Raw genomic sequence first — 24,303 nt, 5'->3', positions numbered from 1 at the left:
GGAGTTTTTATAACAGTTCCAAACCATAAGTTTTCGAAATAACACTCTTATTAGTTATCAGGAGTGCGTAAACTGTTTAATAAACTTTTTTTTCACTATAGCGCTATCTTGGGGGAACAGCTGAAGGCATTTTTCTCTTGCTAGCCCCGCCCTTTTCTCTAAAAAAAAATTCTTTCTAAGAGCTTATGTGGCTAAACCCGGAAAGCCCCCACTCTGTAATATATTCAAAGGCATCCACCTTGACGGATGGCTTGACGGTTCGAGGGAAGGGAAGACACTCTAATTTTAGAATGAGAGGAGATACAGCGGGATAGAATGGGATGCGAAATGTAACAGCAATTTGGAGATCATTTTGGGAATTCTCACGCGAAGTAATTCACTTGAAATTACTCAATTATTAGAGTTTTTCAAGCGCAAACCTTTGTTATTATCAGCTAAAAGCGGTTTTTAACCTTATCGTCCTGTGTATTAAATTTCAAAAGCACAGATATTTATATTTTTGACGTTTTAATTAGTTCCAATAAAAACAACAATCCCATTTCAAGAAAGAATTCTATCGATTTAAAGCCCCGCAAACCCGTCAACCACGTTCTGCACAAACACTTGTTTCTCTTAAACACAATCACAAAACGTAACGTTAAACTCTCCAGAAAGAATTATTCTCCAATACCATTGTAAAATTAACACGTTCTTTCTACATTTCCACAAAAAAAACTTAATCCCCTCCAAATAAAAAGCGACCTGTCGGAGATAATTAAAAAACTTCGCGACTCACTTCCTTCGCATTGAAATCTCGCCTTCCGGTTAACTTTCAAAATATGATTTTCTCGAGTGTATTCAAATTTAAGTCTGAATAAGAGGCAGCATTCTATCAGAGGAAATTCAACAGTCGCTTCTGCTGGAAGAGTACATCCTGTACAGAAATACGCATTGATGACTGTTTGAATTTCATTTTCTACCTTTGAGGGATTTTCTTCGGCTTTTGTTCATTTCCTTCTCTATTCATGACATCAGTTCGAGAGCTCAGAGTTCGCTAATACTATTGATATATTTCAGCATTAATTATTGGTTACTGGCGCGGCTTAAAGCGAATAAAACGACAAAGTAAAACCAAAATTGAGGGGTTAGGGAAAGAACGTTGCGTTGGTTATTTGTTCTTTCGTGCGAATTAATTTATGGAGAGTATTTCGGCATCCATTTTATAATCGCAAACGTAAAACTCGATGAATATCTTTTTTTTTTTAGATAATATTATGCAAAGCATCCGACCATTTTTGCCTAAAAAAGGATTTAAACTAGATAATTTACTTATTTTAGACAAATCCCTTTCTAGATAAATCGCGGTCGAGGTTTTTCTGGAGCACCCATCGCGACTTTCTCTTCCAGGCTTTTCTTTGGACGAACGCCACCCGGCTGCCGTCACCAATGATCATCGCCGTACATACTAGAAAGCCCTCGAGAAAACCCATAGGCGTCTTAACGGGGCACCGTATGGGTTTATTTCGTAACAATATCGTCCAAATATGCCAAGGCTCTGCTTACAGTTTTTGTTAGTGTCTTTATATATACCTACGTATGTACATTGGAGATTAAACAGTATAATGAGTTTTTTAAAAAGTGTGCATGTGTATTAATGTAGCAGGTAATACAAAAATAGCACGAATGTGGTATTGAATTATGAATCGTTTATTTTCGTAACGAGATCTCGATAACTTCCATGCTGTCGCATAATAATTAATTATTATTAGAAATATTAAGTTCTTTTGGTTGAGCTACAGTTGACTTTACACTGCATTTCACTTTATGAAATTTTTAGAAGTTGAATAATTCAACAGTGTCCAGAAATTATCGAAGAGCTTCAACAACAAGTGGAAGTGGTAGCCGCTATTTTTTATGTTATTGTTAATGATAATAACTAAATAAATAAATAAATGCTTGACAACAAATTTGATTATCCACGAAAACTAGTAAACTAAATAAATTGAACGCGTAGAGGAAAGATAGGAACAACCTAGTGCACTAATGGCCCACATACGGAGATCACCGACTGGACCTGGATGACCTTAAATTTTTGATCACATGGTTAACTGAATTGTGTCCTTTATTTTAAATAATCTCGTCTCTTTTTCTTAATAATAAGTTTTGTCTTAACGTGTAAAATAACTTAGTATAACACAAATAAATTCTATTCTATGAACATATTCTGTCATTTTGTTCACAAAGTATCTAGGTGTTTGACCTATACTGTTTTTGTTATTTTAGATTAACGCATTGCAGTGCATACTATTTTCTTGAAAACAAATCAATATTTTGTTTTGTTCAAACACAACAATGCGAAACTCAGGTTTCCTATTTTTCAAACAATGGGAAACCAACCATGACCATCCGACTCAATCACCGAGATTTCCTTGTAAACACGAACCATCATAACCAGGAATGTGTGCAGTTCCATGAGAATGTATGCAAATAGCGATATCTGCTTATAATCAATACTTAGCTTAACTTAAATTTTTAGTGTCCTGATGAGCCATATAACAATATTTTCGTTTATCTTCCAAATAGGTTGTATTTTGTTACATATGAGATTTGAATAATTAACAAACTAGAAAAACTCGTGAACTAGAAAAAAGTTATCGCTATTCCAGACTATTCCATGCGAACGGAAACTCTCTCCAGACTGTACTGACGTCACCCGACTCCATCTTACAACCGATACCCCAGCAGCCTTTCAATCCCGAGCATCGAGTGACCAAAATTTCTCCATTTTCTAATCAAATATTCATCTTTTGGAAATTACGATTAGTGTAAACATCCCTTCCCCCAGCAAATCAAATCCGAAGCGGAAAACCACCGAAGCATCCAAAATCATTTAACCTCCGATAAGCAGCACAAAATAATATTCGATTCGAATTCGCCCTCCGGCACGATAAAACTGCAATTGATTACCCAGAGCGACCCATCAAATTTAATCATTCGCTTCCTGACTCTGCGGGTGCTTTTTAAATAACGGACGGCATTATCTGGGAGATGAAACCCTCGTTTCACAACCAAAGATACACTCACTTAATAACATTTCGGTTGTTCCAAAAACAAAACATTACCCTTTGGGAAAGTCCTTTCGGTTCCGGAACGACCTTGGAAGCGTATTGATTGCGGAGGGCCGTGGAAAATATACGCTACTTTCAACTTATCTAGAGTGGATTAAGTGAAAGGAAACTGAGAGTATCCTCGATATCGATACTGGATCTATAATTCGGGTCATTATTAATGGTGCGTGCTGGAAACTTAATGGATCGGATTATCCGCTTCGGGGATTGAGAGGGACTAGGAGTAACAGGTGAATTAAGAAGGCTGGGGATGGTTGACGTTTGGTGTGTCACAGCTTGCTTTGATGCGCGTCGAATGAGGGTGGTGTGAAGGAAAGATATTTCTTTATTTGAGTTGCGTTCTCCGTTTTGGAGTGTTTTTTCTTGGTTTTACGTAGCAGCTGGAGGTTGAAGATCCAAGGAAACTGTGCTACCTAGTCTAACAAGATTGCGTGAAAGGTTCTGAAGATATAGTAAAAGTAATTAAAGAAAAGGAAATTATAGGAAAGTAAATAAAATAACGAGTGGAAGCCATATAGTAATAGACCCAAGGGGAACCGAAGAGAAGATGGGAAGACTAAATAATAAAAGATCTGAAAGATATAGGAACAAAAATGGATGCAAATTAACAGTAGACCGAGATGGAGAAAGAAAGTGGACAAAATGCAAGTCAGGTCAGGTCAGGTCAGGTCAGGTCAGGTCAAGTCACTTAAGAACGGTTACAAATTCTGAAGGAATGTAATAGTTTCAGCTTATTATAGTAAATTTCCTGTATCATGCCTTTGCTGGAATGGTGTTACAGTAACTGTAGGGTCTAAAGATTCAAATAGTCATTGTAATTAGGAACTAAATTCACGAGTTTCAGTGAACACAATTTGAAAAAATGGCTCGGAAGTAGCAATAACCCAGTTTTTGTCATAGTGAGCATTTTACTTGTTAGTAGAAGTTCGTGGATAACTCTGACTCCTAAAACACACATTAGAAGATCGCTATTTGTGATAAAATTTCAAAAATATGTAGATATCAGCAAACAATCTACTAATAACAGTCGAGTGATCTAAAAAAATATACATTGCGAATATTTATCTCCCAAAACACGAATAATTACTTTAAACTTGAACGACCACACAAAAACCGGGAAACTGGAAAATTAAATTACAATTTCTCGTTTAATTTAATATCTTCCAAATAAATTTATCAACTGTTTTTGAATAATTAAACCAAATTCAATTTCCTCGAAACGCTAACATAACAAAATTGATCCGTGATTTTAACCACTTGTTGCGCTCTATTCAGAGACCCAAAAAGCGAACAAGAAAAGAACAACCTGTTGAAACGGGGCAAGAAAAAGCGCCCGGAGAATAAGAGGCGTCATCTCGTGCTGGAAACTCGAGAACTGTGATAAATTCCTGCTTCGTAGATGGAGTGAATTTTACAAAAAAAAAAGATAGCAGGGTGCAGTAAAGTATTGCATTATATAATGGGTATCGAGGTGGAAGGTATTTCATTCTTTTCGAAATAAAAGATTCACCGAGGTGCGAAGAAAGAAAGATTTTTTTATTCGCACTCATTTTAAATAGCTTTATAAATAAATAAAAAAAATCCTAATGTAAAACGTCTATTTCCGTATAACTTATCCAAAAAGTGACATGTATAACTTGACAAGCATTACCATTTTTTACGTTGTAGGTTTGAACATGTCATTTCACAGCGATGAAATAAAAATGAAGTCAAAAGGAGCCTGTGAAGGATTTAAAAAGTTTGGGACGTCACATTACTGACCGATTGGAAACAAGTATATTTTAAACACTAGAAAGGAATAAAAAAAACGGACGAGGCCCCGGGGGGATTCGAACCCCCGATCTCCTGTTTACTAGACAGGCGCTTTAACCAACTAAGCCACGGCGCCTTCGAGAAATGTGAGGATGAATCTAGTAGAAATAGTACCCACAGATATGATATTTGTATAAACAAATTTTTTTATAACAAAATAATACTTTTATTCAAATTTACTAAAATATTAAACTTGTTCCTGTTGTTACGGAACATGTTGCATCTATCCGCTACTAGTTTTCCGGCAAAATTAAGCAACAACGTATTTTTGGTTGCATAACCTCGAAATATATAATCGTAACAACAATTTCAATCAATATGAGAATTCCAACAAAAACGCTCAAATGAACTGGGTACATTACACAAATTCTGTTATTAAAATCTGCACTTTCAAGCTCACGTTTACTTTCATCAAATATCTGAAACCCTAAATAAATGTTGCAAACTTTATTTAATCGAAAAATCTCGTCACAACTTGTGTATCTTTTTAGAAGAAGACGTCAAACTGGTCTGCTGCACTAGCTTTCTTCCCCACCTTCTGCACCTGATCGATTCTTTTCTGCTGATTGTCAATAGCAGCATTTAACCTCTTGATATTCTTCATTATATCCATATTCTTCTCCTCGATCTTCTTTACATTCTCCTCAGTGACTTTGGAACACTGCTCCGTCTGCTCGTTAATCTCTCCAATTTGAGCCGCCAACATCTTTCCTCGTTGAGCCTCGACTTCAACAGACTTATACGTGTCAAACAATGCAGCTCTCATCTCATCGTACAGCTCAGAGTGTGCAGATTTGGGTATCGCGGTCTTTTGTTCGTTCTTTTTAATGGCATCCGCCCTCTTTGTGTATGCTTCCTTCACTGCTTTGTGTATTTGAGAAGCAAGATTGCACGATGTTTGAGCTTGCTAAGAGTTACATTGAATATAACCATAATTATGAGAGCAGAGAAACTTACATCGACTACTCGTTTTCCTTTTTCGTCTTCTTTTCGCAATGCGTGCTTCATTTGGGCAGCGATATTCTCGTGGCGGCGCTGCATTCGTTTGGCTATTTCTTCCTTGTGGTCAGAGAGCAGCTGCAAGAATCTTAACACACAAAAAAAATTAAAACCTAGAATAAGAAGAATACTTCTCGATTAGAATCGCGGGGTAGACTTCAAATAATCTCTCCAGATGTTTCTTATTTGGAGCTTTGTTAATTGCTTGCTCCCACATGTACGCAGGTAGCAGGAACTTGTCTTCGGCAGTAACTGAGGTTTCAAACACCGATTTTGAGAGGACGCTGCGTTCGATTTCGTCGAGGATTTCCTCGCGTTTGAGCACCTACAATACGAAAAGTAGAAGTGGAAAGGCGAGGAAGATTTTAATGTTGGCACCTTGTTGATCCTAAGTTGAATTCTATCATGGAGAAGCAAAAGCATTTCAATTCTTAGATTTTCGGGGCTCAAGTCTTCGAAAGGTTCAAACTCCCCACGGTCCTTTAAGTCTTGCTCCAATTGATCTAAAAGTCCTACTATCGTCTCGTTCTCCCCAGGCGCGACTTTCTCATCTAGTTCATCTTCTATATTTGACAAAAGCACTTTGTAGAAAGTGACAACTTTTTCTCTCTCTTTTGGATCCTTTCTCCTCGCGAGGATCTTCTCCATTTCGTACTCGGGTACTTCTTCTTTGAATTTTTGTTCCATATGCCGATCGAAGAGGCTAGACGAGATTTATTCCACCAAGTTGACACAACTAAATACGCTCACCCTTCGCCTCCTCCTAACCATTTGGGTTCTTCTTCCTCCAAACTCACAGCTACGTAAGCAAAAGCGCCTTGTCCATCCGGTAATGTTCTAGTAGCCATGTAAGTCCTCCCTTGTTTCGCGTCCTTTCCACGCGCCCCAACATCCGCCTCGTTGTCCTCCAACCAAATGGGAAGCTCCAGTGCGTCGTCCTCCTGTGCTAGCTGGAAAATGTCGATAGCGTTGGCTACGTTCACTTCATTGACAGGCACTTGAAACTCTTTTCCGAAAATTCCAGTCTGCATGCACAGAAGTAGTTGGGACAAGTAGATGTTACGTCCCCTTTTTTGTTCAATACCGTAACACGGCTCTCCGCACAGTTTCTGGAGCCATTGCTGGAAACGCTTGGTTAGAGGAAGGTGAGAGAATTCGGGTTCTTACTTCGCAGTGAAAGCGAATGTCTTTGTCCCGCACATGTTTAAGGTAAGAGTTGACGAAGCCGAGGTAGAAGACGAAATCTTCGTCTAGTTTGTTTTCTAGTTCCATTTAGCTGGAATTTTGACGCATAGCGTTTGACAAATTGAGTTGGAGGAGGCTAGCAGGGCCAACGACGATTTCCGAGGCCGTTTATGTAAGTCGACTGTTGCCAAAATGGGCGAATAGTTTTTAGATAAAAATCATTCCAGTGGTGCTTAAATTTTCAAAGTACAGTTAACACAAAGGAAAAGGGTCCAAATACGTAAGGGTCCAAAAACAGTTCTTTATTCGGACTTTCAAAGTGTCTTCTTTCAATCCTAGTACCTCCGGTTTGTAACATTGAAAACATGGGTTGCGTGCTTCGAACGACAATACCCACGGCATCATTAGACCTGACAGACATAACTCTCGCACGCTGCATTTATAGCGTGGAATAGAATACAGCGCCTGCTTTCTGATTAGTTCTCTAAATAACTCAATCCCACCGTTTGTGTTAACAGTGGCAACGTCGCTGCGGTTTTCCTTGTCTGTACGCTACTGCGACGAGGTTCATTCGTTTCCCGCGTAGCTAGGCTCGACCCAAGGTCACTGGCCTGCGTGGAGGTTTATTTTTAGATGCTTAGGTAGCGAAGTCTGGCGCATTTCCGTATTTTTCTACGTACTATGCCTGGCGAAGTGCATTGCGGTCATGAAGACGAACACAGATTTATTCGATTCGCATGTTGACGTAGATATTTGGGATAAGGTTAAATGTGTTGACCTTGCAATGGGTAACTATTGGATTTCAGTGACTCGAGCAGTCTGATAGACATTATGGGTTTCATTGCAAAAATGCTTGGACGGTGATTAAACGACCCAGATTTTATATTAGGATTGGGAAATGTAGTGAATTATTTAGGAACTAACTATGACAGAGTTTATTTTTGGCTGAATAATATCGTGGACAGATTTATTTTTGTAAAGCTACAAAAGAAAGTTCTATGATATTGCGGGCTGTTTCCTTTATTTTTTTATAGGCATATGAAGTTATTCTGGCAAATTTACCTTTTTTAATTGGAGATGTTGAAATCATGTTTTTCCTGAAAACTACCCCTTAACACCTGATTAATTTTTTTAAGTGTTTTACCACAAAAGTTATGAGATTTTTCCACAGATAAATAATACTTGATTGTGTAAATTGTTCCCAATATCTACGTTTTCACGAAGACGTGTGGATTACATTGTTAATGTTATTTAATTTGTGATAAGTACCTACAAACAAAATTGTAATGGATGTAAAGTATTTAACTGATTTTTAGCAAGGATTTCATTTACAATATTAATAAATAGTCCAATATCATTAGAATTAGAACCATCTGACATATGACATCTTCACTATTATCAAAATGTTTACATATAAAATCTACTGGATTCAACCAGATTCCCCATCTTGTTAATACGGGTTCTGGAGGTATTAGCAGATCAGGATTTTTTTTTGTAAGATACACATGCAGGAGTGCTTTCACAAGTACTTTTTAACGTTGGGAACTAAACTCTTGACAAGACGAAATTTAATTTTAATAACTTCAAAAAACCCATCAGGACCACATGTAGCAAGTATAGTAGCCTGCATAGATATTGTAGCCGTCCATAGAGTCGAAATTTGCGAATAAAAATAAAATAAAACCGGCTCAAACGAGCCGACGACGGCTTGCAAGTTCTGTCACTACGACACGCGTCACATTACACAGGGGTGTATTTAAGACTGTTTGCACAAAATCTTAGGGTCACTGTAATCTTACTATTTTCTATCTACAACAAACGATTTGTCACACAGCTACGAAACCGATGATCTAGAGAAAGATGGAAGTTTGAAAATTTATTTCAACAAGTGTAATAACCGTTTGGTGCAACACAATTGGTTCAAGCAAACTAAAATATGACAGGAAACAAACAGTCCACGTGGACTAGTTTATAGGCGTGTTTGCTGCTAAGATGACTAGGTTTTTCGCTCCACCTGCCTCCGCAACGATGAATATACCATACCACAACTTGTGTACTGTGAACAGAGCTTCGATTTTATTGACGAGATTCAGCTCAGAAATTAAACAGATTATACATATCATAACAGAAAAAATGATATTTAATATTTAATACGTCTCTGTGCAACGTGTGCCAGAGTGATGTCAGACTTTGCAAGCCACCGTCGGCTCCGTTTGAACCGGTTTTATTTTATTTTTATTCGTAAATTTCGACTCTATGGACGGCTACAATATCTATGCAGGATACCTACAATGAACTAAATCTGGGATTTTTTTAATTGGTTGCTGGTTTAAGCATGTAAAAAGCAACATCACTGACTAATGATAATAGCAACCGAAATTTGAGGTAGTACTAAACAAAAATTAATCAAGCAATTGTTAGTTAATAAATTTAGTAACTCAGTAACTGTTACGCTATTCGTGTTTCTTAATTCTTTAACATGTATTAAATACCTATCATTTCCTGCTGTATTGTTCTTTAAATTTGTAATGTATCTTTCTTTGACATTAGTTGTTTCATTAACTGAAAACAAGATGGAACCGTCACTGATGTCTTGTAATGTGACTGGAGGACTGGGATGGAATTTTGTTTCTACAACGATAAAATATCGGTACCGATAAAATGTGGTCGTCTTTTTCTTTCGCATCTGAAATTTATATTTTCGTCCTTGTCATTTATCGCTTCGTATCGTATTGCTAGAAACAAAATCCCACCCCTGGACTTTACATGGATGACGTTTAGTGAATACATATATGGAATAGAAATTATGTCCTTCCTACTTTCTAGGTCAGGTATTTTTTGTTGCCATTATAGGCGTCCTGTAATTCTTGTCATCAGGCTGCAAATTTTTTTTGGCAGTTTCAAGAGTGATATCAAGCTTAACTTAAAGAAATTACTATTCTTTTACTATGCTTGTCTAGCGCACATGTTAAATTCCTTTCTTTCCAGTTGTGGGCCCAGGTAATTTGCCACAATTTTTAAAAGTAGTAATAGTTATTTCAACGTCTTAGTTCCAACATATTAGTAATCGGGTTCATCGGCCGAATTGCCACTTTCATATTTTCTTGACATGTCATGACCTCTAGAGTACAAACAAAGTAGTCTCCCGTTTCCGTCTGTCTGTCGATCTGTCTGTATATCAGTAGAAATATCTTGTAAAATTTATATATAAAAGTTTATTTAATTTTATAAAATAAGATACTCTTGAACTTGTGGTGTGTAAATCCGTGCCGAATTTTCACCCTAGACATCCTGAAGTTTTAGAAAAAATGTAAAACTGAATAAGAATATTTTGCAATATAACTTCGAAACTGCAAAGCCGATTGCTCGGAAATCTCGTAAATATTTTAAGGTCATCGTATTCATGGTAAATCGTTAAGCAAAATTTATTCTTTACCCCCTCCCAGAAAACTGATTACGTCACCTCAAAATTTCACCGAACAAAATGTGCCAAAATAAGTTTTATCTTAGCAATTATTAGCCCCGCGCACCCACTCTCTATTTTCTCAGAGGGCATGGCATTTGCCAAAATCAGTCCTAGCCCCGCCCACCCGCCCTCTATTTTTTCAGAGGGTATGGCGTTTGCCAAAATCAGTCTTATCTGAGCAAGTACTAGCCCCCCCCCCCCCACCCGCCCTCTATTTTTTCATAGGGTATGTTATTTGCCAAAATAAGACTTACCTTAGCAAGTACTGCCGTCTGAAGAAATAAAGGGCCCGTGGGCGGGGCTAGTACTTGCTAACATAAGTCTTGTTTTGGCAAATGACTTATCCTCTGAGAAAATAGTGGGTGGGTTGGTTGTAGCTAGTACTTAGTAAGATAAGACTGATTTTGGGAAATGACATACCTACCCTCTAAGAAAGTAAATCCGATATCCCAAAGCAACGTTGAGTTTGTTATTTGATTAATCAAAATCTTTTGTGGAAAGATTAACGATGAGATTTTTTTTGCTATAACAGCCTTTTCGTTAACTTTTAATAAAAAATTGTTTGTCATCATAGCAGCCATTGGGGTAACGTCCAAAAATTTGGACGTACAGATATTATGGAAAGTGAATAAAAATGTCACTCAGTAGGATTTCGAATCCACGTCTCCCACTTGCCGGGCTGGCATCATAACCATAAGGCGGCGTTAATTTACCTCGGCTTACTTTATATGTTATATACTGGGCCGCCACAATACTCCCCCTGAGCGAGAGCACGGTCGTCTTGGAGTGCGAAGGTGTTGGCGTCGCTCCGACCACTCTTACGTTGGTTGCTCGAACTCTGGAGCTGCGGACCCCGAAACACAAAGTGCAGGACGGTGGCCGAAGGCTGTTTGAACGCGTGTTGCCTGTCGGTGGTAACCAGTTGTAGAAAGCGAGCAAAAATGTCTGACTCAGTGGGATTCAAGTCGATGTCTCCCACGAACATCATAATCACCAGGCCATAAGGCGGCATCTCTGCTCACTTTCCACGTTCTATTGTGTCGCTATAAATTTTCTTAAGACATTTTCCGTGTGACTGACAATAATTTGATGACGTGGTTTCCAGCTAATGCAACAAAATTCTAGATTTGACCGAAATGAAACACAGAATAATATTTTTATACACTGCAAGTTGATCCAATCTTTAGTACATCTTCATCTAAATCCCAACCGAGAAGGTTGGAATTCTTATTCCTTCGTTCTTACGAAGGCAGCATGTCGTATACTTCCAACAGTACGATTTTGAGATAGAATGAAACACCACAGACACAGATTAGAAAACCCTACCGTTTTACCGGTACTCCATAGGCGACACTTATTTTTCATAAGTTCAGATAAACCGAATTGCTCCGCCACTGCATAGCGATACTTACGAACCAAGGGGCGTGGTTAACGCGACTGCATAGTCGTAAACGGTGTTTAAATTCAGAGAGGTCGGTGCCACAAATTTCACGGTACTATCCCTCCGTTCTTATTCCATCCTCCTCAATCCCAACATTCTCATTAAACGTTTAAACATTTTTAAAATGCATGTGAATGGAACAAAGGACAGACAACAACAAAAGCATATAATATATTATACATTTATTTAGGTTTAAAAGATAGTAAACTATTGAGCTGTATTTCTACACTAGACACTAAACTGACAGGTATTTATTACAAAAATAAATGTACAGGGCAGAGTAAAATAACAGATTTTTTTACGTAAATTAAGTAACATTTCAGTATATATTTGTAGGTTCATATATGTATGTATATGTGACTAATGAAGTATGTACCTACTTATAACTACTACATGATCCTTGGATGTATTTTCCTTTCTGACTTGCGCCTATGTACGTGTATTAAATATTACATTTTGTTTAAATAAAGTTGTAATATTTATAAAATTAGCATTCATCGGTTATAACGACTTCCGGTTATAACGACGAAAATTTCAAGGTCCCTTCGATGTCGTTATAACCGGATTATACTGTATATCTTTCAAATAGTTTCAAGTAATTTTTTTTCATCCCACAATATTTTGCAGCCATCAAATCGTCAGCACAAAATATCTTACAGAGAATTATCGCTATGAAAAATTGTAAAAGTTAAAGGTCTTAAATTAGATACCTGAACCACACCAATAGTAAGGTAAAGTTCGATAGTAATTCAATTGCCTTATATTATAACTGTTGATAATAGACTTGTTTCCAGAGCTTTGTTAGTACCTAGATGCGGTGACTGTACACAAATGCAACATAAGTTCTGGGAAAATATATGAATCATGAGTATGACGAAATTTTCGATTCTGCGCACTAAACCCTCAAATGTAACAACGAGGAAGAAAAAGATAGAAAATGGAAAGTACGTCTGCATTAGTCGATACATGTTTTTTCACAACTAACTTCCCATACCCGAATCTAGATTATTAAGAGTTCTCTGCTTGTTTCCAGCTTTAAATGTAATAATTCCGCATGTCGTTTTCCACGCTTCGGGATATACAAAAGTACTTAAATTTAAATTAAGTAAACGAAGTAATGGGACTAATACCTAAAGATGCAATACAGTGTATTAACACGGGTCGTTACCTTTCATTTTTTTAAACCTGTTGAAATATCACACTGTTAATAGCGTAGGTACTTATTTTGACTTGGTTAAATGTAACATAATAACCTTTACCATTGTGATACACTGTAGGTACTTCCCACTTCCTATTTAGAATTGTTGCAAATTTTTAACCTACGTGGAAACTAAATTTGTAATAACTACGAGTACACAAAATGAGTAAATTTTGTTAATTTGATGTTCAGGACCGCCTGATATTATCCGAAATAAAAGGTCGTTGTTAATCATAATGCAGGCTGGTTTTTAAGAGAAAGTAAAAATGATACGGAGACTCCTCTTCTGTAATGTATACAGTATACCCACCTCAAGAGAAAACTCTAGCGGATTCCACATCATTACATAACGTAATACGCAACAATAACATCGCACGTCCGGCAGCAGACTAAACAAAAATACAACACTCTTCGAATCGGCCTTTGACCTTCCTCGAAGCTCGCCTGATGCGGGTTTCGCTTCGCTTTTATCCTTCATCAGCAGAAAACGCATCCAACGACGGTCTAGCAGGCGTTGACCGGCACGTCACACTCGGGAAAAAGTCCGTAAATCACCGACTGTGACCCGACGGCATGTGCCGTCGCCTACTGCGCATATCCCCGTACTCGCTCTATAATTACTGGCTGCCATATTGTTTTTCTCATTTAGTTTCCAAACGGGGTTTAGGTTGTAACGTTTCGGCGTACTAGGTTAGAAACAGGTGGTCGTGTGACGTGCTGCAACATGTTTCGCAACGTGTGCAGGTTGTGCCTCGGCACGGACGACTTGATCTGGATTTTTAGCAACCAGATGGCCGATAATATGAAAGACATCATCTACGTGACGAGCGGAGTAGAGGTAATTTTTTTTTTGTTTAATTTGTGTGAATTGTGAGCGATAAACGATGGTTGAAGCGGTTACTACGGCCTGCTATGTGGGTACACGGGTCGTTGACCTCAGCTGTTGGTAGGGAGGGAGGTGAAAACGTGATGGTGGGGGTAAACTTCAAGGTCGGTTATATTTCGAATAGATGAACGGCATCATCATCACTATTTTGTTGCATACAAGAATAATGGGGTTGCCTAGCTGCAGAAAAAACTTTTTCATATCAAAAAGATGAATTAAGAAAACGTTTACAAGCTTTATCACAGACAGATTTTAGCAGTTCCTTTGTGAATTGGGAATTTATAGTTGTCGTTCCTCTACATTTGAAATGGTTGTTGTAGTTTTGAGAATTTACTTCAGTGACCAGCCTAAATACGAACAAACTTGATGGGCAAGCTGTTGTGTTAGCGTCATTTTTCTGTAGTCAGCTGGATAGTAAGTTCAGGGTTCGACGTGTGGCCGTTCTGTACCGGTAATCATTTTTGCAGAAAAAAGAATTGTTACCGTTGCGCTACTCACCAGTAGGAAATCTGCGCCTTTTTTACTCTATTTTGCTGATGTTTTTACTATTCTACAGTCAAACGCATAAGTTTTAACCCTATGGGCTCACCGGCTTTGTCGACCATCACGGCACATGAAAACCTTAATCCATCAAGGGCAGAATTTGTAGGTAGGTCTAAACTACAACGAAATTTACGTGTTCTTACTTCGAGAACGCTTTAACCAATTTTTGTATTAGAATTAATACTTATTTCATTTACAATTGGGCTGCAAAATTCCAAGTTCAAACTTATTCAATTGATGAACACGTGAAATTCGTCCTAATTTGAACCTACCTGAGGGATTAAGACTCCCACTCGCTGTGACAGCCGACAAAGCGTGTCGGCCTATAGACCCTATAGGGTCAAAACTTATGTGTCCGATTGTACATTAAATACGGATGCCATTGATTTAAATTAAAACCTCATTACGCAGTTTTGATTAGGTTTGTTTCCAGTTTGTGTCTTGCGAAATTAGGTTAGGTTGAAATGTAAAAATTGCATTTGGGAGTGTTGACCTGAAACATTAAGAATATTTACAATACCTTTAGTTTATAGCAAATGCAGAAATTACTGAGGTGGTCCACTGTATAGGGAACTTTTGATATTTTGATAACCTGCGCAGAACTAAACGTTTTTAAGGATGCGACTATGCAAAGCACGTTTTTGTTATTTTTATATACAAAAAGAGTATCTTTCTAACTAAAAAGACGTTGCCGTTGTCTTTTTCCATTTTTCTGTTAAAAGTATTCGCAAAAAAAAAAATTAACGCACATGATGGTAAATCATAGCTAATCATCTAAAATGACTTGTACGTTTTCAAGGTTGCAGAGTGACCCGTTATCGTTAAAATTCTTAACTTAAAGTACTGTAGGTGCGGTTAAAGGTATATTGGTACGGAGCCTGTTTTTTGAAATATTCTTGGCCCGAAATACAAAATTATGAATTTCTAGACGTGTAATAAATACTAAGAACTTTTATAGCAGTGGGTACTTAAATACTACTCCTACAACATTAAGTACCTGGTGAAAAATTAACAAAAATATATTCTTAATTTTAAATTACGCGCCTTTTTGTCCTTTTTCCGCGTCTATTTACGAATGATTTCAAGCTTTGTCCTTACTTTGTAATTTTTAAAAGAGCCGAAATTAAATTGGAGGGTAATTATTTCAAAAATATTTATAGTAACAGATATCTAATAGTTACCGCTGTAACATGTTTTGATTCCACCTTCATTCCTACGCGGATGACCCAGATATTGTAAGATTACATTTTTTTGGCGCCAAAAATTGAATTCCATGTGTAGTAACTAACACTTTTGTGCGTTGTGTTGTATTAGGGTTATATTCGTTTAAATTCAATTGTTTTAAACCCCCGGCTCTTTTCGGCACGCCGCCTGCTTATCACCCCACGTATTTTTAGATTTGAATCTCGCGCGCAAACATGTGACCTACCGTTTTTCCAAAGCTCGTGAAACATAGTCGCCATGGAAAAAACATACTCGTTCGTTGTTTGTTTCTGCCGTAGCAACAAATTCGTCGCAGTGATAAGTGTCGCGAATTTACGTATAATTGAAAAAATATTAGCAAAACCTTTTTCTACACCAGAAAAACAGGATGTATTCATGTCATGCTTCTCCTAACATATGCCGGTTGTGCTTAGGGACTACAAACCTGTCGTGGGTTTACAAGGGAGAATTGCTCAGTTTGGCGAAAATTATTTACGTTACTTGTGGAGTTAAGGTATGTACCATCAACACAATCTCAGATCGCTGTTTTAATTTCCAGTTCAATTTAAATACACTACTAACGGACATAACCTCACTTGTTTGTGGTTTTGCGTGCGCACATGGGGATCCGACTTTGTTCATTAACATACAGTCAAATAAAATACGGGGACGGGTTTTCTGCTGTCGACGCCATGGTTTGGCAACAGCGCATTAAAACGAGGTCATGACGTTCAAACGCAGCCGCCTTGATCGCAACCGATACCGATAGCCGCTACAATTCACAGCACACTGCGATAAATTTGTTCGATGCGTGTATGTGCGCATCTGAAAATGATTGTTATTCTTGACTGCGATCAAATTCGCCATGTTCCAAAACGTGTGTCGGTTATGTTCGTGTACAAAGGACCTGGTGTGGGTTTTCGATAAGAAAATTGCTGATAATATGACGGACATTGTGAAGGTCACCTGCGGTGTTGAGGTACGTACGTGAAAGTTAGTGCTGCATTTGAAAGAAAACCAAGTTGCCTGTGAAAATTCACACAAATCGGCGGTAATGCGAGACGCGAGACGATGGGAAGTGGGCGGAGCGTCCGGAAGGAGTGGTGGGGGAAGGTGTATGGGCAAGACTCATGATCCTGTTTTGTGGAACGTGTACCCCGTTTCAGTTTGGAGTTACAGAAGATAAACTATTTCTTATATCATGAATATTTTCTGAAAAATTGAGGTTATGTCACACAGCGATCTGAGTAAATGGATAATTTTTATACAAAGTTAAATATTCAAAGATTACAAATTTTTGGCACGAAATTAATGCAAATTTGTGTTCATTTTCAGCCACGTATGTGCGTAATTCAGAAGAATACAAAAAACGGAAAGAATGTGCCAAAATGATTATGTTTTCCTTGTTTTTACAAGTCTTACTTGGTAAATTTACCATTACATATTACATATTGACGTTTAGTAGTTTCTAATTAGTTAATTTAGCATGGTCATATTGCAAGTACGACTTAAGTAAAACCTTGGCACCTGATTTCAAGGACGTTTCAAGTTCAGCTCACTCGTTTAGCTGTTTCATATGAATCCTAAATCTGAACCGTTCTTCTTTCCATTACTACAAGGTTCATATTTGCTGAAATTCAGTCTTTGTTATCTACGCCAGGTGTGGGTATTCTCTATATCACCTTGATTTTAATTCAAATTTCCCGCTTGGCAAACCTTCCAAATGTTTACCCGTGGAAAATTTTTACTTTCTTGGCTTACTGTGATGCGATTAATTTAATGCCCTTTCATGCCTTATCCGGCAAACAATATTTGCAGCTTTGATGAATTTACCCAACGGTCTTGCTCAGGGACCACAGATGTGGCGTGGGTTTACAAGGGAAAGTTGGCGAGTTCGGCGAAAATGTTCTACGTTAATTGCGGAATTACGGTATGTATCACAACCCAGTAGTGTTAAAAGGTCGTATTTACTAATTTTGACACATAAATAACGAACATGCCCTAAATTCACAAATTTTGTTTTTGTTACACCATTTGGCAGCAGCACAAATAACCGGGCCATATAACGCTGAGTCAGCCGCCTTGATTGCAACCGATATACGGTGTCTGGACAGCACTTTGTAATGCAACACTTTAGTATGTGAAATAGTAAGTGTCTGCGGAAAGTTGATACTTGGATTCATTTTCCTTTGTTGGTTGTGAACAAATACATCATGCGTTGTGTCCACTGTGTGCGTATTAGTGTTACCTTATCAAAAGACAAAGGATTTCGAACAGAAAAGGTATCACAAAGGTACCGGGAGGTCGGTCGTCTATGAAATACTAGTATACACACAAAAGTATCTTCGTGGTAGGAATTTCTTAGTTTTGATATACTGATGACAGACATTGGACCAAGGCCGTATAAAGATTTAATAAAAATACGTATATTCTGTAAATTTTGGCTGGAAAGCAGTGTTCCGTGCGATTTTGCGAAATGGAAGTCCGGTATGGGCTGGGAAGAAGGACTGTATGTTCAGTACCTGGTGATACAATTATAGGCATATGTGATGATGTCTGCGCTTAAGGACCATTATAGCATCACATTGTGTTCAACTACCATGAAATCAGCGGAAATTTTAGATGATACTTTCGGTGCGAGTAAACTAAACAGGATACTATTAACCCTTTATCTACAATGTTTACAAAATTTGGTTATATATTCAATATAATATATTGTTGTGTTGTCATGACGTTTTCGGTTGTAAACTTGAATTTTGCCCCTTATTGTACACCCATTGAAGGTAGACTGTTCGATTTAACATTGGCATTTAATTTTGTTTAAATTAATTACAAACACCTTCTGATTTTTTTTATTACAAGCCGTCGTCATGGAGATATTGAACTGTTACGGCGGGACAGGACGTTATTTGGAGTAAGTGGTTTTCATCTTAAATTTTTAATAAAATGCTCCTCATAATACCGATACAATCTTTCTGAAACCAAATTGATTTTCAATTTATAGAATTACCTGAGAACAATACACAAAATTCCGTATTTAGGTTTTAAAACCCACTCTGATTAGATAATGAATTTGATAATGATGTGTGCAAGTATGCAACAGTTGCGTTGTCTCAAAAGTTCACAAAGTACCCAACTGATCTTTGTTGTTTCCTAGGCTTTAATTGTCTCGTTAGATCTGTCCTTCATTCGTCTATTTTTTTAATTTTGTTATCCTTTCAACCACATTTCTATAATTTAGGTTTTTCTTTTGCTTCTACTGTGAACACTCTTAAATTTTGCACACAACTTAAAAGTGATGTTTTTACTTAAATGGTAAGAGTTTCAGGAAATACAAAACTCCTAAGTATTAAAATGATCCACAAAAACACCGGTGGTAGACCAAGCGGTACGCGAAAAGCAATTTTAGAAGCTAACCATTTTAGACGATGTAAGCGCCAAATATTCTTGGCCTAACCAAGAAAAAAACATGTTGCAAAAATATATATTTCAATATAATCTCTGTTAACTTCAATACATTTAACACTACGATTAACTAACAGCTCTATCCCTTTGAAAAACCAATTTGAATCTTTTATCACTAAAATAATGTACTACCAATTGCACCTCTTTATCCGTCGCAAAACATTTTCCCTGCGAGAATCCATAGTCCCCTATAGCAGTTTAAGCAAGACATGTGGTATTAACGGGCACATTGTCATAAAGCAATCGAACATATCTTAATTTTCCCGGTCGGTTTTCTCGAATACTTTCTCGTAATTTGTGCAGTAATGAATAGAGAGCGGATTTCTGTCGGGCTAGGCAAGGCCAAACTCGGTTCGGCTCGTACGGGATGCGAATTCATTGCGGTTACGGAGTGCACTTCGTTTATTTGAGATTAGAATAACGCTGTTTCGTTGCACTCTGCTGTTAATTCCCGTTCTCATTTACTTAGCCGTTTGATTAATAAATCGTTAATTATATTTATGGAATTAGTACCGATTAAATTCAGTGATTATCTATCACCCGCTACTGAGTCCCGGCGATCCAGCGCGTCCCCACCTATAATCGTGACGTAGCCCGACAGAAATCCGCTGTCTAGTAATGAAGCATAATATGTAGCGTTGGCAGTGGTATTTCCTTCGTTAAAATCAGTCAACAGCATGCCTTCACAGTCCCAAAAAATTGTGGCCATGATTTTTTTGGAAGATTGAATAAGCTGGAGGTTCACCAGGAAATCGCCATTCCATAGATTCTTTTTTGGATAAGGGATCATGATAAAGGACCATATAATAGTTTTGTCTCCCGTGACAATTGACTGCAAAACTGCTTCCTGCTGGCCTTTACACAACGTCAAAAATGATCTCGCGCGATTCACTTGATGCGGTTTCCCAACAGGGGAGTGAAGTTTAGGAACCCATCTTGCGCTTACCTTTTTCATATCTAAATGCTCATGTAAAATGCGGCGAACAGTTCCCATACTTTCAAACGCCGATCATTTAACACAATATCTTCTACAGTGTCGATTGATTGTCGGGTAGTCTTCATTAGACTTCATTTGGCCAACCAGAACGAGGTCATGAGAAACAATTGTGATCTTTTTTTTAGTAGCATATGCAACAATCATCCTGTCCTTTAATATCCTTTGGAGCAATTCAAAACTAATGGGCAGTGGGGCTTGAAATTTTACACACTTGCTACGGAGACTGTAGTAATTTATGAGTTGTACAAATTTCCCGACGCGCAATGGCAAATATGTCAGGCCGAGAATGTTTGGCGCTTACCTCGTAGACCGATACTTGAGCCTTCGGAACTACCACTCTATTATCACCTCTGTTTGAGCAGGGCTATAATAACATAATAACATGGTTTTAACCTTTGTTCTCTTATTTTGTTTTATCCGTAGCCCCTCTCGTTATATTTTTCCGAAATTGTAGAATTCAAAATTGAACAATTTTGTTGTGTCCAATAGTCTTCACATCTGCTCTTAAGTTTACTCGTTAAGTACTATATGGAAAAGTACTGTCGTTTCAAGGTCCGTCTATTTCCGGATTTCTTCCATCACATTTACTTCTGCCTCGATCTACTTCCTTATCGGCACTCGCAAAAATATTCACAGTATTGCTTGCTCAGTGATAACCCCTGCAACAGACAATCATTGCATAATGATAACAGTAAAGATGCCTGAGAAATGAAGATATTAGCACTGTCCTAGCAAGTCAACCACTTTCATCCAAATCTTTGCCCAATTCGTTGATCTTTCAATTAGAGCCCCATTAGGGTTGCCAATAACGTATATCTAATACCGATGACCAAAAGTGACCGGATTTCACCAAAAGCAAAATTTTGCATCTGCATTACTAGTTGCTGACTTGGTACAAACTCATTTCACACAAAAAGTTTACCAATGACCGCCCGAATATGGAATTTCTACTTTACCAGTTCTTCGGGCGGAGATTCCACTCAGATGACACCCAAACTCCTAAGCTTCAGGGAAAACCGGAGACCTAGCAACCCTAGTCCCCATGGAAACAACACCTTAATTTCTTGTTTATTTATTCCTATCCGATTAATTTAACCATACTGCTAAAAAGTGCTCTCAAATTGTGAAAAACATGAACAAACCTAGCAGAAAACACTCCCCACGATATCAGACACGCAAAATGTGCCCCCCTGGCGTGCGTGCCAACGGATGCCGGTTGTGTTTCCGCAGGACGAATCTGTTGTGGGTCTTCACGGGAAACCAGTCCATATTAGCCAACATTATTTACATCATTTGTGGTGTCAAGGTACGTGTAAAAACTCAGTAGATCTTCCAATTTCCACAAAAATGTAGTGAAAAACGGACGCCATAACCGCACTTTTTGTAGTAGGGGCACACGTGCGCAGGTGCTACGATTGTGCGCACAAAATTGAAATCGAACGGTTATTCTAAATCTGGTCCTGAAACACAATACAAAACACACAGTTATCGCACAGATCGGCAACGCCGCATCATTGAGGTCACGCCTAGTTACGCAGCCATCTCGATTCGCAGCTCCCGTTCCCCCTGTACGATAAAACAGTGAAAGCGGCTACTACAGTACGAGAAATAAATATTTACGGGCGAGAATTGCTGTTAGTGTTTTCGTTGCAAATAAGAGCACGATGTTCCAAAACGTCTGTCGCTTGTGTTCGTGCACACAGGACTTGATATGGGCATTTGACAAGAAAATCGCCGATAACATAACGGACATTATCGCAGTCACGTGTGGGGTTGAGGTACGTATGTTGGAGATTGATTTTTTTTTTTTTTTTTTGGTTTTAAGAGTATGTCGAGGTGATTGTGGAAAGTTTCCACGAATCGCGCGAGTGACGTATATCGGGTTGGGGCTACGTAAAGTAGGCGGGGTATTTGGGAAAGGTAGTGGGGAGAAGGTACATTGTTAAGACTTCCTGGTATTTTTTTTTGTTTTGTTTTGTGATTGAGGGAAGGGAGGCACCGTTTTTGTCCGACTTTTTATTTATAACAAAATGAGAATTTGTTTAATTCTCTCTAATCAAATTATTTTAAGTAATATTTTATGAAGCGCCACTTTAAATAATACCTGATGCAGATAAATTAAAATCTTTCATTTTTGATTTTTGATTATATAGTTTCTTGTATGTTGAGAAACGGGCCGCGAGTTTCGCTCACGCTATTTGCTTAATACGTGTTTCGCTGGGTTTACTAAAAAAAAAAAAAAACAAGCATCGACAATTGCATTTAAAATTCAAAGGCTGCCTGAAAAAGATACACGCATTCCAAGATCATTCTGAATCAAGGGATCCATCGTTACCCGTTTTGCTGTATACTTCAGGTCAGTCTTGAAGACATTTAAATAATCCAGTTCTGCGATGATTCCAAAGATCAGTTTCACGTCAATACGGTGCCGATACTTTGAAACGTTGACTTAGAGGCCATCGGGGACCTTGGGCGTTCCTGATCGATCTTAGTCTGTCCCTTTCCTGTGATTGATGTATAGACTTTGTTCCGATTTTATTTGTAGTTAATCCGTTTTTGTTGTAATACTTAAATCCATAATGAGAATTTCAACTAAAACTACCTGTAGGGAACTGATATTTACAACCATCAGTTTGAAATTAAATTGTCATTAAAGATTTTGGAGAACATACCATAGCAAAACACGACCTCAAAGGTTGTTTTCCCTTTAATTTAAATATTTGACCAATGATTTGTTTTGTTAGCCATGTGGCTTGTAGTTTATATTATTTGTCTATTACATACTTTCAAAACATAAAGGATTGTGTGCCAGAACAGATAAAATTGTAATCTTCTTTGCGAAAATGTAATTCTAAATTGGTCAGCCCTGACATTTCTTTTAGTTTTTAAACTACCAAATCGTGAATAGAATGGTCCACTATTATGTTCTTACTCTTCTTACTAATCTAAATACGTATATATTTACCTAATATATCTTCCAAGGTGAACAAGTAAGTTTCTTTTGAACTAGGATCCTCAATTTTTCCTTGCGATACATCTCGAATTAGCTGTCCCGTCTTTTTTGAGAGAAAATTACATTTGGAAATGCTTGGGCTCACTATTACCTAAAATTAAATTACAAATTACTGGTGCCAAAAAAGGGACACGCTTCTGAATTCAACCGTTTTCTTCGATTTTTGAAGGGCGTAATGTTGTGTTCCGCTTTGTATATTCAAGTTCACCGTTTCTTGATCTATTTTTTTCAAGCAGAACCACTAAATTGTATGTTTATTCCTACCCGGATAACTTGAATATTATGTAATACCATTTTCTAGAATATCGAAAAATCAAAATGTGCTACTCGTACGTACTCACCAACGTATGACGGTTGCCGTTACACACAACGAGGCTGTTCGGGTTCTTCTCACATCTGGGAGAAATGTTTCATTTGCGGCATCGGTGATTGATAAGATAAGGTAACATGATGAAACATTGTGAACATAACCTGACTTTTTCCTATTAAAATGTGGGCGCATGCGTGGATACAAGGATTATATTTACCAACCCATTTACATAACAAAATTTCTTTGATTCTCCCAAATTCGAATTGAGGTTAGCAATCCCAAAAATATTTACAACAACAGGTGTGGAACTATTGTCCTTACAATATATCCTAATTTCAAACTCGTACCTAAAAGGATGGTTAAGCAATTTAAAGATTACAAATATCCGACGCCAAAAATTACACGCCATCTTACCCTGCGACTTCTCGGCGAACATGAGAACATGCATCGAGGTAAATTTAGAACGGTAGGTGCAAAAAATTAGACAATCTAGCGAAGAAAACTATTACGAAATGCGAACCTAACCTCACCTTTCCATTTGTGCTGTGGCCTTAACTGTGCGTGTGTGCTACTACAGTGTGCGACAAATGAGGTATGAGGTACAGCAACGTATAATATTACCCTAATTTCATTGCGACAAGAAATAGTGAGTCACGCAGCGTTACAGCACGTGGCAAC

The 24,303-nt window shown here is 37.8% G+C and overlaps 2 protein-coding genes, 1 long non-coding RNA gene and 1 other non-coding gene across 15 annotated transcripts in view; 1 reads left to right on the top strand and 3 right to left on the bottom strand.

Annotated features, from left to right (window-relative positions):
- Positions 1–4,921: 4,921 nt before the first annotated feature.
- On the bottom strand, positions 4,922–4,995 carry Trnat-agu (transfer RNA threonine (anticodon AGU)). The gene has a single exon. It is a non-coding gene; the product is annotated as a tRNA-Thr (tRNA).
- Positions 4,996–5,351: 356 nt separating this feature from the next.
- LOC135124453 (uncharacterized) lies at positions 5,352–7,251 on the bottom strand. Its single transcript, XM_064049521.1, has 6 exons — positions 7,086–7,251; positions 6,669–7,039; positions 6,297–6,621; positions 6,050–6,243; positions 5,877–6,006; positions 5,352–5,826 (listed from the first exon to the last, which is right to left on the bottom strand). The coding sequence occupies exons 1-6, from the start codon at positions 7,188–7,190 to the stop codon at positions 5,407–5,409; spliced, it is 1,545 nt and encodes a 514-aa protein (XP_063905591.1). The 5' UTR covers positions 7,191–7,251; the 3' UTR covers positions 5,352–5,406.
- LOC135124452 (uncharacterized) overlaps positions 7,202–24,303 on the top strand; it is a 36,038-nt gene continuing 18,936 nt past the window's right edge. Inside the window, exon 1 of one of the 5 annotated variants that reach the window (XM_064049520.1) lies at positions 7,202–7,275. Coding sequence is in view for 4 of the 5 variants with exons in the window: in XM_064049512.1 (XP_063905582.1) it covers positions 21,435–21,608 (174 nt within the window). In the remaining variant the exon portion in view is untranslated. Of the gene's footprint in view, positions 7,276–13,852; positions 14,047–16,636; positions 16,820–21,434; positions 21,609–21,966; positions 22,081–24,303 lie in introns of those variants that run through there. The other 4 variants (XM_064049514.1, XM_064049516.1, XM_064049512.1 and 1 more) reach the window with 4 other exon arrangements.
- On the bottom strand, positions 14,851–24,303 carry LOC135124455 (uncharacterized). Of its 8 annotated transcripts, none has more exons than XR_010279791.1 (4): positions 24,040–24,303; positions 23,464–23,972; positions 20,252–23,406; positions 14,851–15,130 (listed from the first exon to the last, which is right to left on the bottom strand). It is a non-coding gene; the product is annotated as an uncharacterized LOC135124455 (long non-coding RNA). The 8 variants fall into 8 exon arrangements; XR_010279795.1 differs by lacking the exon at positions 14,851–15,130 and having other exon boundaries at positions 19,313–20,525; positions 20,604–23,406; XR_010279797.1 differs by lacking the exon at positions 14,851–15,130 and having other exon boundaries at positions 19,313–20,516; positions 20,604–23,406.

The sequence above is a fragment of the Zophobas morio genome, unplaced genomic scaffold, assembly GCF_036711695.1.
Source record: "Zophobas morio isolate AGI-343-1 ecotype UQ-CSIRO unplaced genomic scaffold, CSIRO_AGI_Zmor_V1 ptg000007l, whole genome shotgun sequence".
Classification (NCBI taxonomy): Eukaryota; Metazoa; Arthropoda; class Insecta; order Coleoptera; family Tenebrionidae; genus Zophobas; species Zophobas morio.
The sequence above is the reverse complement of the archived record's forward strand: the minus strand, read 5'-3'. Positions and strand labels throughout refer to the sequence as shown.